General features: G+C 41.9%; 1 protein-coding gene across 1 annotated transcript; it reads left to right on the top strand.

The window, feature by feature from the left end:
- Window positions 1-2,217: 2,217 nt before the first annotated feature.
- Window positions 2,218-17,746, top strand: LOC308673868 (dnaJ homolog subfamily B member 6-like; the record flags this gene model as incomplete). The annotated part of the gene is made up of 7 exons (XM_081337904.1): window positions 2,218-2,282; window positions 4,669-4,778; window positions 6,752-6,809; window positions 7,604-7,710; window positions 15,645-15,744; window positions 16,111-16,181; window positions 17,463-17,746. 7 exons carry the CDS (start codon window positions 2,218-2,220, stop codon window positions 17,744-17,746), a joined length of 795 nt encoding a protein of 264 aa, XP_081194030.1.
- Between the last annotated feature and the right edge of the window lie 285 nt (window positions 17,747-18,031).

Here is an 18,031-nt window from a genome sequence, read left to right as displayed (position 1 = left end):
TGTCATCCAGCAGCTATGTTTCAGTTAGCCAATTGTCTCTTGGGAAGAACCCCAACATCAAGAACTCCTTTCTAGGGGCTGTGATCAGCTATTGCAATTTTTGATTGAAAAATGCCCTCTGGATATCATTCAAGGCCCTCCCTCACCCAATAAATTGGGCTATGTTGAAAAGAGCTTTGAAAACCTGGCTCTTTTCCCAGACTGTGGGTTAGAATGGGGTAGTTAATCCTCTGTGTTTGATGAGTTTCTTTTCATGGTTGCCTTTCTCTAGGATTTTGAATTTTTATGTGTATTTTATGATAGTTTTTGCTGTGTGCCTGTTGGAGCCATTGTACAGTTGGAGAGCCTTATAAATTTCTAATAAAGAAAAATAACAAAGTCATGTTCACTCTGTTGTTTTCCAAGCAAAGATAATCCATCAGGTTTAAAAAGGCAGAGTGAACCTCACAGCTCGGTCTGAAGTCAGTGTGAGGTAGGCTGAGATAATTAGCTTTCTCCAGGACTGGAGGAAGCCTGACAGAGTTCAGTGGGACATAATTCTTGTAATTAAATTAAAGTTGAACAAAACAGCAGCAATATGGGCATTAATACATTTTTCTTCTCATTTTTTTCTGCTGTGACAAGATCTATGGTTAGTTTATAATGTCCTATATGAAAAATGCAAAGGTGTGACATCATAATCAGGTCAAACTTCCCATTGGTTCTTGTTTCTGCTGCTGTTTTGCAAAAGAAATGGAACTGGATGATTGGCTATTGCTGAGTTCCTTTGCCTTTACCTTCTGATCAGTCAGCAACTGTGTGGGTGCAGGTGTGAACTGACACCTGCAAGATCTCAGAACTGGGCCCAACATGCAGCCAGGGCAGTTTTTTCCTCTACAATAAGGTACCCAACAGTTTTGGGTTTTGATAGGTGGACAGCAAATATGAAACTAGTCCATAAGAGAGAAAGACAACCAGTGGCAGGGCTGTACAGAGAATTTGACCTGTGCTCAGCTGTGTGGATTTTTATTTTTCTCACAGGGAAAGTAATCGTGAGGAATTTCACTTTCCTCAAAGTGTGTTCAATCCTCTTCCTTGTAGAGACTAGTGGAAAAGTGCCCCCTGAAACTCAGATCGAGACTGACAATTCTTTCTAGAACATTGTATTAAGTAGGGATAGGTACTTTTATAATATATATTGTTAAATGCAATAAACAAACAAACAAACAAACAAACAACTAATAAAAATGATCTATTTTAGTACAGCAGACTTTAAAAAGAAAAAAAACCCCAACAACCTGAACTCTCCTTTTCTTGAAGATGTGCTGCTTAGCATGATAAACGTTATCCTTGGTTTGTTTTATTGCGGCTTAGATTATATATTCAAATAGCATGATTGCTTTAGCCTGATTCATTGTATTGTGTGACTCCAGAGAAATTAATTTAGAAGTCAAGTTTAAATAAGTTGTGTGGACTAAGACTATGGAGATTAACCAACAAAAATCTAATATGCTTCTCCCAACTGTTAATTATCACCTTTTTCTCAGCCACACAGTAATATGAAAATCTGAAGCAGCAAATTCAATTAGCCACTGTTCTTATCTGAAATTAACAGCTTCAAAATGGGCAGAAGGAGCAACTAGTAGAACTGAACTGCTATACAAGAGGATGAAAGATATTAAACATTAATGGATTTTTTTAAAAAAATGTTTAATGCTCTGATAAAGACTCATAGAATTAAGAAAGGGTGGAGAGTGAAATGGCAGATGATCCAGTTCATGCCAGAAGTGGAAGTACCTCCCTACATGTAAATGGGGATCTTTGTTTAATTCTAATGTGTCTTAATTCCCCCCACCCGGACCCCCCACTCTGCCCTTTGTTTCTAAGAGATCAGCACTAGGAAAGGATTGGTATCAGCAGTTTTGTAATGGCTTTCTTTTTGATACAAAAATGCTAACATTAATCAACAGGGCACATATAAGTTCATCCCCCCCACCCATCTTTTTGGAGTGCTAATATATATTTGAGTAGCATGACATTTTCTTCTCTGTGTTGTAGGATCAACTATCCAGCCATTTGCGTCTCCATATGGTCTTGCCCAATCTGGTGAATGGCCATGAACACCTGTAACTTTGGTTGAAACTCAAAAATTTTGGTTGAACATCTGGAGTCCTCTAATACATATCTGTTTGACTGTGTTTACATCCTAACCGGTTCTGCAGAAAACCTCTCTTCAACATGGTGGAGTACTATGAAGCCCTGGGCCTTCCCAAGTCTGCTTCCTTAGATGATATTAAAAAAGCGTAAGTGCTTTTATACTTCTGTTGTTATCTTCCCTTTTTCTAAGAGGATGTTGTCTGCCAGCCAATCAGTTCATGTAGGCACTTTGAGAAGCAAGAAATTAGTTTTTAGTGAACTTCTTACTACAAATGTTTCAATATTTAAAGCAAGAAGAGGTAGGTGGGCTTTAACAGTGTAGAGCAGGGGTGTCAAACTGCCGGCCCATGGGCTGGATGCATCACGTGGAAGCCATGCCCACCCCATTGCCGGCAATGGCAAAAACGTCCCGATACATTGTGCGGTGTCACGTTTGTCATGTCTGTTGTAGAGTTTAATTAGTTTTTTCAAAAATATTTTACAGAACAGATATACATTTTAAGAACACTGTAGCAAGTCTAGAAATCCTGTTAATCACACTAAGCATCTTAAATTTTTATATCTACTAAAAATATGTCCTAGTTCAGGGGTAGGCAACCTCGGCTCTTTTATGACTCATGGACTTCAACTCCCAGAATTCCTGAGCTAGCTTGGCTGGCTCAGGAATTCTGGGAGTTGAAGTCCATGAGTCATAAAAGAGCCGAGGTTGCCTACCCGTGAACTAGTTTATCAGGTGGCATTAATAGGCATTATTAAAAAACCCCTCTAAACAATAAAATCTTTGAAGTTACCCCCCCGAAGCTGCTGCATCTGTATTGACTTTAAAAGATTTACAATATGCTTTAAATGATGCCTTAAAAATCCAGTCTGAAAAAATATTTGAGAAGGTGGCAGAATTTATTGAAAAGGAATGCAAGAAAACAAGGGAGGATACTTTGATGGCACTTCAAGTGTTCTCAGACTGTATTGAGAACCTGGATGAACATGTGGAAGAAGTGAAACAAAATAATCTGATGCTGGAAGCTAAAATAGGTGAAGTGGAGAATAAAATGGAAAAACTTGAAGATGAAATGATGATAATGCAATATAGAGATATGGAATTCGCCTTGAGGATCAGAGGTTTGAAAGAGAACCCACAGGAGAATCTGGAAGAGACGTTGGTGGATGCTTTGGCGCCTATTTTGGGGTTTCAACCTGAAGATTTTTTTGGGAAGATAGATAAAGTATTTCGTGTTAAAACTTGGATTGCTAAACAAAGGAAACTGCCAAGGGATGTGGCTGTGTATTTTAGAAAGAGAAAGATTAGAAATGAGATAATTCACATCTCTTATAATAAAAGACTTACAGTGGCTAATCAGGAGATTTTGATTCTGAAAGAGATTCCTCCAAGAATTTTGAGAAAAAGGAAAGATTTTTTCTTTCTGGCAGATGAATTAAAGAAACAACAGCTTCAGTTTAGGTGGGAGATACCAGTGGGGATTGTGGTGAATCATTCTGGAGAAAGATATTGCCTTAATACAGTAGCAAAGGAACGTGATTTTTATTCTAATGTATTGAAAGCAGGCTCACCGTCATCCTCAGAAGTTAAAAAAGGAAAGGAAGAAGAAGAGTGACAGTTACAAGAAATAGTTTCGAAAGCTGTGCAATCCTTGGTTTTATTTAAAGATCTTAAGATTCAAAGAATGACACGGGCTACATCTAGATTCAAAGAATAACAATAATAATAACAGTAGAGATTAAAGTCAAGTGTATGTAAGGAGAACATTGATAGAAACAAGATTTAGTAATGGAATTTGTTAAAGATAGGATAATCAAGAACTAATAATGGTGGATATTTGGGGATGGTATTTACAGTAGATCTTAAAAATTAGTACGTATGTATTTAAATTGCTAGTTTAAATGTTGGAGATGTGGTTGTGATGATGCAATGTATTATTATGTATGGTTGAATTGTACAAGATTACAATTTTAAAAGTTAAAGTAATGGAGATATATTGTGATGTTTAAAGAGAGTCTATGCAGGAGATTTTTCTTCCCTCTTTTTACTTCTGCTGCAGATATATTCAAGCCCTGAAGTGTGTGCAGAGGTGTTGCTACCTGTATTATAAAATGGTTACAACCTACCCTGCTCCAAAATTCAAAATTACCTTTGCAAAATCTGATAATGCATTTCCTTAATGCTAACTACTACGATACTTGTAATACTCAATGGACTCTTCTAACCATATGCTAGACTCTAAACAATTGTAGGGAGATAGCTTTAAACAGTCTGAAATGAGTCTGCCTACTTGAATTCTCATCTAGTAGTTTCAGACTAGTGGACAGGTTGTTGAAGCCTACTTTTAAAAAAATAGGGGAGGAGAAATCCTTTGGAGCAGTAAAGTGTTCCCGGCTTTGTCCCAAAAAGCAGGTGGCAGAATTGCACAAATCCATTGTACTTAAGAAGTGCTGCCCACTTTAGCAACTTTGTGGTTGTCAATATATACTAAGTCATTTTGTATCTGTTTCTCTATGTGTGCATGCACATTAAAGGTACAGGAAGAAAGCTCTTAGGTGGCACCCAGATAAAAACCCAGAAAACAAACAATTTGCAGAACAGAGATTCAAGGAGATTGCAGAAGCATATGAAGTACTTTCAGACAGTAAGTATTCAGGCTCTCTTTTCATGATTTAAACAGTCCCTCTTGAGGCATCTTGTATATTTGCCTCCTTGTTTTGGCACAAACCAATGTTTGGCATCTATTACTGCTCAACCAAATTCATTTAGTGCCTTTAATGTATTTTTCAGAACAATGGGGACCATTGTGACATATTGCCATAGTTACTTGCAAGTAGGTGCATCAATTTGAGCTCTAGACCTTATTTCTTATAATACTAGTGCCTTGAATCCTTAAAGAAGGGTTCATTTTCTCCCACTGAAATCTGGAAGATAAATTCAGTCAGTATCTGCAGTGGGAAGTATAAACAACACATACTGTATACTTCAATATGTGTTGCGTAGACCTCAGGTTCCTAAACCTAGTTGTTAAGGTAATCTCTAGTAATAGAAAAATGGTGAAGTTTTGTGGTTAGAATCTTATATGCACAAAGATGGATAAATTTTACAATGGAAGAATGCATGGTAAAGGTGATGGAATAAGTGGAGATGGCAACATTGATTGTTTTAATTAAAGAAAATAATATTTTCTTTTCTACTTGCAAATTGCTTCTGGACTTTCTGTGCTAAACGAAAAAAAATGAAACTTTGATTTTAGGTTTGGATGATTAGAATGATTTCACAATTATAGAAATAGCTTGAAATGTTAGGAAAGGTAAAGTAAAAGATTGTATTCTTTTTGCATTCTACTGCACCAAAGAAAGTTGGAAGTTGTTACTTTTTTCTGTCTTATTTTTCTAACTTTTGTTACTTCTATATTTTTACGTTATAATGAAACTTAATAAAAAATTATTTAAAAAATTGTGAATTTTGTTGTCCCTTTCTCTCTCATGTATGCCATCAAGTTTTTGTGGAACCTTTTGTGGAACACAGTTTGAAAAGCCCTTTGTTAATCTTAGATCTTATCTCTGCTTCTCCTTAGTACACTTATGTCAAGTGCTTGGAAGTCCTTAATCCATAGGAGAGGTTTCCAAATGCATATAATCACATGGCCTTATGCAGTGCTTTTTTTGTAAAAGAAAAAGGTGCCGGAACTCACACATGTCATACAACCCGCCTTGCCTACCCTACAAGGTTCCATCCAAGAAAGGTGCCGGAACTCCGTTCTGAGCGTTCTATGACAAAAAAGCCCTGGCCTTATGTCTTTCCTACCTGGAATTTAAGCAGCGACCTTTTCAGCTTGTTTCTTGGTCTCTATCCATTTGGCACATTAGTCTCTACCTTCTTTATATGTGAGAAGCCAATGGTAGCTAATCCTATCGTTTATTCTACATCTTTCAATACTTGTTGTTCATTTCATAGAAGCTGGTGCCATTTTAGCAATATTCTGGAAAGTCATTCATTCAACTGATCCCTGCACTAAATTCCATTTGGTCAGATTCCTTATTTTTTCCTCAAGATTAAGTCTCTGAGCTCAGCATGCAAGCAGTGGTTGCACTCTTTGTAACAAAGGCAGTCTGTTCAAAGTGCCATTGCTCTGCACATTCATTCTTGTGTGATTTATGTACCAAGCCAGGACTTTCTGCATTTATTTACTATTTCACATAAGTATAGTGACTAGATGAGACTGTAAAACAAAGCAAGCCAACAAAAAAAACAGGGTTTCTGAAAACAGATGGAGAGCTAGATGAGGTCCTACTTTCCAACATGGGTACACAGTGCTAAGCCATAATAGTTTGGATGAATTTAATTTAGCGTGAAGCAAGAACCTTGCTAGGATTGTTTGCAGTGCTTTTTTTGTAAAAGAAAAAGGTGCCGGAACTCTCATATGTCATACAACCCGGCTTGCCTACCCTACAAGGTTCCATCCAAAAAAGGTGCCGGAACTCCGTTCTGAGCGTTCTATGAGAAAAAAAGCCCTGATTGTTTGTAAGCCACAGTCAGTGTTTCATACATTATGTAAACCCAGTTCAGCAACCTAGCTTAGTGTAAATGTTAACCAAGCCTTCTTTCTTACAGAGAACAAACGTGACGTCTATGACATCTATGGTAAGGATGGACTTATGGGAAGAGGTAAGTGACATTGCAAAGAAAGCAAACGCAATCACAGTTCTAGAAGAAAACACAACTGGAGCCATATTTCTTTCTCTACCTTAGGTGTGCCCAGGAGACATGAAGTTGAAAAAAGGGACAAAACTCATGATTTTAAGGGAAACTCTTTAAAAAGAGTTTCAAGAGACAGATACTCTAGTACGGTGCTGTGATTTCATCTGGCTTGGGTCAACTAATATTCAGAACTTAGGGTTTTTTTGTTTTTTTTTTTTAAAAAAGAGCTGTCCCTGCCTTGTGTTCCCTATCCATCACTTCTTATATTCCAGACATCTTTTAAAAATGTTTTATTAAATTTCAAGAAAATGTAAAATACAAAAAAAGGGAAGGAAGTTCAAAAAGGGAAAAGGTTTAAAAGTGAAAAAGGGGGGGGGGAGGGGAAATGCCTGCAATTTTCCTCAACACAGACAGAAATATTAAACCAGGTAATCTCTTATTTTAAGTTAAACATAACATAACTAATATCTCTAAATTTAATTATTCTGAATGTCTTTTCTGGGATGAAACATGTTTCAAACATGTTCTGGAATTCTTACCTCAAACTCACACAGCCCAGCAGTTCTCTGCCGTTCATTAAAACAGGCCATCTTTTACTCAGGTCACTGTGAGGCTTCAAGAACCACCATCCTTTTTTCCAGGTTTGTGCAGAAAAAGTAAGATGGCTTTAATGAACAGCAGAGAAGCATTCTGGAAGACTGCTGAGTTATTTTTGAAGTGTGCACAGCCCTGATATTTTCCATTTTTTTTACATCTTTCAGGTAGGCCAGGAGGATCTGCTGGAAACAATATTAGTTCTGAATATATGTTCCATTTCCGCAGCGCCCATGATATCTTTCGGGAATTTTTTGGGGGAAGGGACCCTTTTTTCGGTAAGTAGTAATGCTGTTTGGTATTCAGAGAAACCCAAAGCCATCTTATCTGTTTGTACTAATTCAAGAAAAGATAGTCCTTGACTTACAACCACAAATAAGCCCAAAATTTATGTTGTTAAGCAACACAGTGAGTTCTGCTCCATTTTACAACCTTTCTTGATGCAGTTGTTAAGTCAATCACTATAGTTGTTAAGTTAGTAACACGGTTGGTGACTGAATCTGGCTTCCCCGTTGACTTTGCTTGTCAGAAGTTTGCAAAAGGGGATCACATGACTCTAGGACACTGCAGCCGTCATAAACATGGGTCAATTGCCAAGCATCTGAATTTTGATCACATGACCATGAGGATGCTTCAACGGTCATGTGAAAAATAATCTCAAGTCACTTTTTTCACTAACTTTGAAAATGTTGCAACTTTGAACAGTCACTAAATGAACTGTTGTAAATTGAGGACTACCTGTAATCTGCCTGCCCCACAATATGCCAGAATCAAGGATGAGCTGCAATTTAGATCCAAAATGGAAAAGGCATATTGGAATTGGCATGGGCACTCTTATTATTTTTGGTAGTAATTCTTTAAAAAAAACAGTGTCTGTCTTATGCTTGTGGGGTGGCTGTGCAGCCCCAGGAAAAATATGGATTAGATTTCTTCAAAGAAGAAAGGACCAGGCAGAACACACTGAACTGGAATTGCCAAAACATCCAGGGATCAAATCAACTATTAGTTGAAGAGGGACGACAAATCCCTACTGTGTCTTTCTTTTTCTTCCTTCCTTTCCTTCTTTCCTTTCCTTTCCTTTCCTTTCCTTTCCTTTCCTTTCCTTTCCTTTCCTTTCCTTTCCTTCTTTCTTTCGTTCTTTCATTCTTTCATTCTTTCTTTCTTTCATGTACTGGGCTCTTGTGAAACACCACGTGGGTTGCTGGAGCAGCTAACGGCTCTCCAGCAACCCAGACTTTAAGACTCCTGTGCTGCAATTGGCTATCTCCAGGCGGCAATGGTTGATTCAAACCTATTGGCTGCTGCCTAGGGGCTAGACCAGGGGTCGGCAACCTGAAAAAGCAAAAGAGCCACTGGGAACCGGTTCCATCACACACAAAAAAAGTGGAAGCCGCGTGCGTGCATCCATGCACGTGCATGCGCAAAAAACATTTTGTGCATGTGCAAAACATTTTGTTTCTTGCGCGGACGCACGCGCGCGGACGCACGCGCGCAGATGCACGCACGCGGTTGCCACTTTTTTAATGTGTGATGGAACCGGTTGTGCGGCGGCGACGGCCCGTTTGCAGAGCCGACATTAATCTGGCACCCAGTCAAACGGTCACCTCCTTATTGTGATGCCATCTTTCAACCACCCACATAAAATTTTCTGGCAAAGCTTCCGTAATCTTAGAAATACAGGGAGAAAGAAAAGCAACACAGAGCGTGAGCCTTTTGTTTTTTCTTTACGAGAAAAGATCCTGTTGTTAAAGTGCTCTTTTCCCCACGACATAAAAGCCCAAACCTTACAAACTGGCAGCCCTCCTCCATTGCATCAGCTCTCCACACAGCCTAGTATTGTGCTGATTTAATTTAAAAAGTCCCGGAGAGTTCCGAGGAACTTGCTCCCCAAATTCGACATTTTCCCATTTCGACAAAATGGCAGAACCCCACCCCTCTTCTTGGTGCCATTCGATGCTTTAATAAATACGAGAAAGGCAGAAATTTAGCACGATCAGCCCTCAGGCAGCGCTTGCTGCTCCAGTATTTCTGCCTCCCACGCAGCAGAAAGAACACAAGGGGTGAGACTGGGTGGAGGGGGTGGCAGAGATACGACAAAACCTTGAAAGAAGCCCAATTCCCTTTTCCTTACCCGCCGCGATCGCAATCGCGGCCTCGGTCACCGAAGCCTCGCATTCCCCAAAGCAGAAAAAGGGGACCTCTGTGCGCGACTACGTGAAGGGTAGCGCTGAGAGGTCCAACCGCGCCTACTCTGAACTTTCCTGCTGCTTTGTGGCTATAAAAAGAACTCCTAGGACTTAATTTTCCCAGCTAAACAGCCGACGGGTTTGGTTTTTCTGGAGCCTCTGAGAGCCGAGTTGCGTCAGGAACTGCTTGGCGCTCATTAAAAAGCAAACCAGCCTTTCTTCTCCGGCCTCTTAAACGCAATGAAATACGGAAATGCAAGTCCATAGCATTTCCGTTGCCATCACTTAGTTCAGCGGCACATTTTGAGTGGAAAAATTGCCCAGTTTCCTTAGAAACTGGCAAGTTATGTGTGCTCTGCAATATGTAGAGTTTAGTAACGGGCCGTGGCAACTTTCCAAAGGGCGGCATTGCCGCCCATTCGGAGAGGTGCGCGCGCAGCTCTCCAAAGGTTTGGAGAGCTGCGCACGCACCTCCGTCCATTCGGAGAGGTATGGCCGGCGGTGCCACCCATTTACAGACCTGCTGCCGCAGCCTGTTTGCAGAGCTACCGCCTTCTGAAGGCAGCAGCTCTGCAAACGGGTCACAGAAGCTTTCCCAATGAGCGGCACCACTGCCCGTTCGGGCGGAGGTGCGCGTGCACCTCTCGGAACGGGCAGTGGCGCCGTCCATTGGGAAAGCTGCTGCGGCCCGTTTGCAGGCTGCCGCCTTCCTCTGAAGGTGGCAGGTCTGCAAACAGGCCGCGGCAGCTTTCCCAACGGACGGCGCCACTGCCCATTCGGGCGGAGGTGCATGCGCACCTCCGCCCGAACGGGCAGTGGTGCCGCTCATTGGGAAAGCTTCTGTGACCCGTTTGCAGACCTGCCACCTTCAGAGGTGGAAGAGGTGCGCGCGCACCACTGCCCGTTCGAAGAGGTGCGTGTGCACCAGGCGACTGGGAGCCGCAGGAGACGGCTCAAAGAGCCGCATGCGGCTCTGGAGCCGTGGGTTGCCGACCTGTGGGCTAGACTATATATTGCGGCTAGTTGCAGACATTTCCTCAGTACAGTTCCAGGAAAAAATAAACAATGAGTTATCCTGTACTCAGCTTCGCGTCTTCATTCCTGCACCAAAGAACCCGCTATTTAACAGTGGCGATGAGGATGGGATCCTGCTTCACTGATTAAAGAGCTGAAGTCTTCGAGGGAAAGGCAGCACACACCGGAGGGAAGAGGCATTCCCCCCCCCCTCAAGGTTGGCTAGCAAGCTATGCTAGCAACCTCGTGCTTGGTGGACTGAAGCAGGATCCGGAAGCAGGATCCGGAAAACACAGGAACCAGCAAGAAGAATGTCGAAGGTTAGCAAATTGTGAGAATTCAACGTGAAACACCCATAGGAATGGACATCATATTTATTGCAAGTAGCGAACTACTTCAGAGCCAACCAGATCACGGAAGAAGAACTGAAGGCCGCAACGCTACTCTGTGTGTGTGGCTCTGCTACCTTTGATTTAGCAGAGAACCTTTTTGCGCTGACACCAATCGAAGCGGTCTCTTATGCAGATCTCAAAAAGAGGCTAACTGGGCACTTGCAGCCCAAGATGTCTGAGATGGCTTGGCGGTTCAAGTTTGACCAAAGAGTGCAGCTTCCCGGGGAGTCAGCGTCGGAGTTCATAGTGAGCCTAAGGCAGGCTGCACGCCCATGCAAGTTTTCAAATTTAGAGGAGCGACTACGAGACCGGCTCATCTGCGGCCTATGGGACAGAACGCTTCAGCAGAGACTATTTGCTAGGCCAAATTTAACCTTTTCCAAAGCGCAAGATGAGGTAATGGCTGACAAAGCTGCCGGGGGCACCGTTCAAACTGTACAGCCTGCCAAATTGACAAAGCTAGAAGAAATAGTCCACCAGGAGGACGCCAAACGCACCTAAGAACTCTCCGAGGAAGAAGACCCTGATATCAACTGACTCCAAAAGCAACCCAACATGCCACACTGCAATGGCCAGCTGCGAGAGGAAAATTACAAGGCAGCTCTCTTACTGAGATGTAAGGGGAGTGGCGGCAACCATATCCACGCCAACTGCAGATTTCGTTCAGCCACGTGTAGAGCTTGCGGAAGGACAGGCCACATCACGGTGGTTTGCAGAGCCCAACAGAGAGACTGGCCACCCAAACACCAGTCGGAAGAACCAACTAGGAGAGGTACTGGGGCCCAGGGTCCAGTTAGTGTGGGATTCTTCAGAAGCTGGAGAAGTATATGCTGCACTGGGGGTCAATGCCCGCTCAAGCCCAAACTTAAGCTCATGGTAGAGCTACAAGGAGTTCCATGTAAGATGGAATTGGACTCTGGCTCTGCAGTCTCAATCATTTCTCAAGACACTTTTAACTTCCTGTGTAGGTGCAGTAACAATTGGGCCAAACTAAGACCCTCAGATATAATCCTAACGGATTTTCAGAACGCGCATGTTAAAGTTAAGGGAGAAGCCACCTTGTTGGTTAAGTTTAAAGGGTTTTCGGGGCACCTGGATGTAATAGTAGTAGTGGGCCAGAGAACGAGTCTCATTGGACTCGATTGGTTTGATGCCTTAGGTGTTCAGATTACTGGCATAAACCGGACACAAACTGCAGACCTTGTGTCAGTGTGCGAGGAATACGTGGATGTTTTTGATTCAACCCTTGGAACATACACAGGCCCACCTATCTCATTTAAGCTTGGTCCCAACGTAGTTCCAATCAGGGTTAAGCCTCATAGGGTCCCCTTTGCCTTAAAGCATAAAATCGATTCCGAAATTGATAAGCTGGTAAAACAGGGCGTGTTATAGCCTGTTGATGGTGGGGAGTGGGAAACTCCTATAGTCACCCCACTTAAAGCTAATGTGGAAGTTCGCATTTGCACTGACTATAAATGCACACTAAATAAAGCCCTCAAGCAACATGCTTACCCGGTTCCAGTGGTCAACCATATTTTAGCCTCCTTGCAAGGGGGTACTATTTTTGCTAAACTTGATTTAGCACAGGCCTATCAGCAATTGCTGGTTGATGAGGCCACAGCCGTGGCACAAATGATCGTGACTCACAGGGGGGCTTTCGAAGTTAAATGCTTACAGTTTGGAGTCAGTGTTGCACCAGGTATTTTTCAAGGAATAAAGGAGCACACACTCAAGGGTATTCAGGGTGTCTGCCCTTATTTTGATGATGTTCTTATTGCAGGGGAGTCCCCAGAAGTGTTGGCCAGTAGGCTTAAGGCTGTTTTGCAGAGGCTTTGCGAAGCAGGCCTCAAATTAAAAAAGAAGTGTAGTATTGGGGTTTCTTCAACAGAATTCCTGGGTTTCCGAATTGATGGTAACGGCATTCACCCTGCTGATTCTAAAATGAAGGCCATTAAAATGGCTCCTAGGCCCAAATCAAAAGGAGAGCTACAAGCATTCTTGGGCCTCCTAAACTTCTATCACACATTTCTACCTCATAAGGCTGCAATAGCAGAGCCCCTCCACAGGTTGTTGGATAAGAAAGCTCCATAGGAATGGACTAACTTACATGAAAAAAGTTTCCAGGAATTAAAAGCACTTTTGTCAGAAAAGTCCACTGTAACTCACTACAAAGAGTCTAAACCTTTATGTCTTGCATGTGATGCATCTCCATATGGGGTGGAGGCAGTTTTAAGTCACATAGAAAATATGGGAAACAGGTTGCAATAGCATTTTACTCAAGGACATTGTCTTCTGCTGAGTGCAACTATGCTCAGATTGACAAAGAGGCCCTAGCCATCGTTGCTGGAATTTAAAAATTCCATGACTATTTATATGGCAGGGACTTCACGGTCTTTACAGACCACAAACCTCTGTTGGGACTTTTCACAGTAGACAAACAAACACCCCACATACTATCTCCAAGAATGTTGAGATGGTCTATTTTCCTATCTGCATACAATTTTAAATTAATTCACAAACTGGGCAAGGAAATGGGCCATGCTGATGGCCTCAGCAGACTACCACTGCCACTAATGGATCCAGATCCAGCTCCTGCTGCTAAATATTGTCCATACAGGACATACCTGAGTTTCCCCTCCATGCAGGGGACATTGCTGCTGAAACTGCCACAGATAAAATACTTAGTAGAGTATTGTCATGGGTATACACGGGCTGGTTGGAAAAAAGTCCAGGCTCAGAATTTCAAAGCTATTTTGTCAGGAGGAATGAATTATCTGCACATAAAGGGTGCATATTATGGGGGAACAGAGTCATAATTCCCACTTCCCTTAGAGACAGGGTTTCACAATCATTACATGAAGGCCATCCAGGCATTGTCAGAATGAAAGCCTTAGCTAGGAGCTACCTTTGGTGGCCTGGCCTTGTTAAGGCTATTGAGGGTCAAGTCCATGGTTGTTATACATGCTAGCAATCTAGGCCTGAAATGCCACAGGCCCCAGTTCACAGGTGGGAGGAAACATACACTCCCTGGTCCAGGGTTCACATAGACTACGCTGGGCTTTTTCAGGGGCAGCTCTTCCTGATAGTAGTGGATAGCCACTCCAAATGGCTGGAAGTAATTCCAGTTCCTAACATGACTACTGCGCTGAGAAAACTCATTGCCACACATGGGTTGCCAGATGTCTTAGTTTCAGACAATGGGGCCCAATTTACTGCTGCTGAATTTCAGGCCTTTCTTAGAGCTAATCTTATCAGACATACGTCTGCGCCTTTTCATCCATCTTCTAATGGTCAAGCTGAACACATGGTGAGGACAACAAAGGAAGCACTCAAGCGCATTGTTACAGGTGACTGGCATCACAGGTTGGCAGATTTTTTACTCTGCCAGCATTCTACGCCCTGCACTGCTACTGGCAAAAGTCCTGCAGAACTACGTTGGGGGAGGCGTTTGATTACTAAAGTGGACAGGTTGCATCCGAATAGAGTGGCAGCAGAAGCCTTTTGACCAAAACCCCCGAGGGGGCTGCACATGGGTGATTGGGTTTGGGCCAGGAATTACGGTCATGGGAATCTGTGGGTTCCTGGTCAAATCACCAAGGCATCAGGACCCCTATCTTATGAAGTGGGGTTGGAGGGAGGGCGACTGGTCAGAAGACACATTGATCAGCTCAGGAAATGGTTTCCAGAATGGCCATTAAGCGAGGACTGCATCATAAGTCCCTCCCAAGGTCCTCAAACTTGAGGCCAAGCCAGCCCTCAGTTGGACTACCAGGACTTTTCCTTCTTAACTGAGGTGGAACCAGAGGGAGAACTGGGGAGCTCTGGAGTGCAACATGGACCCCCTGAAGGAGCAAGCCAACCAAACTTCAGCAACCGATGTGCCTACTCTGCCAATCAGTCTGACTCTGGGGTGGGCCAACTTGGTGAGGCCAGCCAGAGTGCATCGAATCCCCTTGACTCAGGAGTGCAAAGGGACACAAGTCTACCCAGCCCACTGGATAAGCTGGTAGACCACAAAGTGATGGGAACTCCAAGACGTTCCTCTAGGGCACAAAAGCCTCCTTCATATCTTGCAGATTACGTTGTTAAATAAAGAGCTATATATTGTTGTAAAACCTGTTGCCACTAGACTACAGAAACTAGTGCTATGTTGTAACTGCCTATTTTCTTGACAATTGTTGAGACTAATTGCTTGTCATAGTCTGATCTAAGAGGGGAGTGGTGTTCTTGCGAAACACCACATGGGTTGCTGGAGCAGCTAACGGCTGCTTCACGTCTTCATTCCTGCACCAAAGAACCCGCTATTTAACTCTTTCTTTCTTTCTTTCTTTCTTTCTTTCTTTCTTTCTTTCTTTCTTTCTTTCTTTCTTTCTTTCTTTCTTTCTTTCTTTCTTTCTTTCTTTCTTTCTTTCTTTCTTTCTCTCTCTCTCTCTCTCTTTCTCTTTCTTTCTTTCTTTCTTTCTTTCTTTCTCTCTCTCTCTCTCTCTTTCTCTTTCTTTCTTTCTTTCTTTCTTTCTTTCTTTCTTTCTTTCTTTCTTTCTTTCTTTCTTTCTTTCTTTCTTTCTTTCTTTCTTTCTTTCTTTCTTTTCCAAGACCTAAATTTGGCAATTTATTTTTTAGGAGATCCTATGGCTTTCACTGGCTGTGCTGGAGGAAAAGGATTCAGTTTTTATTCTTCCTCAACGAACTTCATCAATGGCAAACAAATCACTACCAAAAGGTGAGGAAGGGATTATTCAAAGCCAACTAGAAGCTCCAGATGTGGCATAACTATTCCTTTCCCCCAAATTGCTGTCAGTAGTAGGCAGTGGTTATAAATGATTAATTCACGTGACCACAAAACCTGGTAAAAGCCATCTTCCCCACTCTTTCTGTCATGGCTGCCACAGCCCAGCAGACTTGGGGTGCAGCAGGAAAATCCCCCACTCCACTTGTTTCTGATTTTGTGTATGATTGTTTTGTTCAAAGTGAAAGCATCTACCTTTCTCAAAAACAAGCCCTTATTTACAGCCTCTTGTAGTTTAAATAAAAGCTAGAACAGAGAATCTGGATTTTCATCTCTGAAAAAGTATTATTTATTTCCCAGAATTATTGAGGACGGACAGGAGCGAGTGGAAGTTGAAGAAAATGGGGAACTTAAATCTGTTGTTGTTAATGGTAAGAAACTGAAACATAGAATCTTGCTTTAGTCCAGCAGGAGTTATAAAAGGAGATGTATTCTAGCCCAATCCGTTTGAAATTTTTATGCAGTTCGGAAAAGAGCTGCTGCTGTTCTGAGTGAATGTAGTTTATTTGAAATACAGTATTGAAATTCTGCTTCTGCTCATTAAATGTATCAACACTCAGAAGATGTCCCTACATATTTACTGCTTGCACCCTGTTCAACATTTAGGAAATAGAGGATGCTTCATTCCATGTAATGATCCACTTAACTCATTTTTGCGTTCATTCACAGCAGATTGCCAAGATTTTAGACTGGAGAGGCTGAAGGTTGAAGCTAATGTGCTTTCATTGAGCCATGTTCTATTCCTACATGGACAAACATCTCATATATTGTTTCCATTTAGTGTATAAGAAATATGATATGTTAAAGACATGAGTGTAACACATGTGGGTGGGCAAAAATACGAGTTCTGACACAGAAAATCCAAGATGCAGGAGGAAAATACTCTATAAAGTGTTTTAGCAGAAAGACTCTTTAATTGAGCTGTTTGAGTTTTTCATTTGCTTGGAATAAATATTCCTAAATGTATCCCTGAATCAGAGAAGATTTCTCCTAAAATAGTAGACAACAATGTTAAGAAATTTAAAGACTTATTTTTCTAGGAACTGCCAAGTTAAAAAAAAAATAACAATGATCCCATGATATCTAAATGATGGCTAAAATCAGCAATGGTGGCCATAACAGAATAACAAAGTTGGAAGGGACCTTGGAGGTCTTCTAGTCCAACCCCCTGCCCAGGCAGGAAACCCTATATCATTTCAGACAAATCATTGTCCAATCTCTTCTTTAAAACTTCCCGTGTTGGAACATTCACAACTTCTGGAGGCAGGTTGTTCCACTGGTTAATTGTTCTGTCAGAAAATTTCTCCTTAGTTCTAGGTTGCTTCACTCCTTGATTAGTTTCTATCCATTGCTTCTTGTTCTGCCTTCAGGTGCTTTGGAGAATAAGTTGACTCCTTCTTCTTTGTGCCATAATAAACCACATGCTCTCTAAAACAGCAAACCTGACTTGGGAGGTTTGGTTCCTGGCATTCCTAGTAAAAATATGAGTTTTTGGAAAGGATAGACCGCTTTATGCCAGAAGACTCTAGCATAATCTGACTCAGGGCAAGGCAAGTTCCTATGTTCTAATTGACATTTAAAAATGGGGCATTTGTTTCTAGATGAGGGCATGAACTTGAATGCTAATATCAGAACTTCCTTCTTTTTTGCAGGTGTGCCAGCTGACAGAATACCAATTAGGGAAACAGGAGGGCATTTTATTCATACTGTGCCCATCAGGTATAGGTCCTTACCTCAGTTTACTTACGACGAATATGACTCTGATCCTAACCGTAAGGTTCTTAAGGTGAGGCGCATCTTCCCTATTAAAAATACAAACAACACAGCAGGAGGAGAATCTCCTGAAGAGGACAGTAATTCTCAAACAGACAGTGAGTGTCACCAAGATGATGAGTTCCAATCTGAGTATGATGAATCCCATATTGACGAATTCTAGCAGCAACTTGCATATAAATCAGACCTCATATACTGGTGGTAAGTCAGGAGGAACACATCCTGTGACTGGTGTGAATACTATGAAGACCCAGATGAGAAGAATTAATCAACCAATAGATACCAAGTGGATTCTAGATGAAATTAGGCACCAGTGTGCAGGGGGAGACTGGCTAGTAAGAAGATGGTCTTTAAAACAGGGGGGGAAAGAAGAGGAAAATACTGAAGGATTAATGAAACCCTTAATCAGAACTTAAACATAAGTTCTTTGCCAAAGGGAACAGGATCA

The sequence above is a fragment of the Vipera berus genome (assembly GCF_964194415.1).
Source record: "Vipera berus genome assembly, chromosome: 1".
In the NCBI taxonomy this organism is placed as follows: Eukaryota; Metazoa; Chordata; class Lepidosauria; order Squamata; family Viperidae; genus Vipera; species Vipera berus.
The sequence above is the reverse complement of the archived record's forward strand: the minus strand, read 5'-3'. Positions and strand labels throughout refer to the sequence as shown.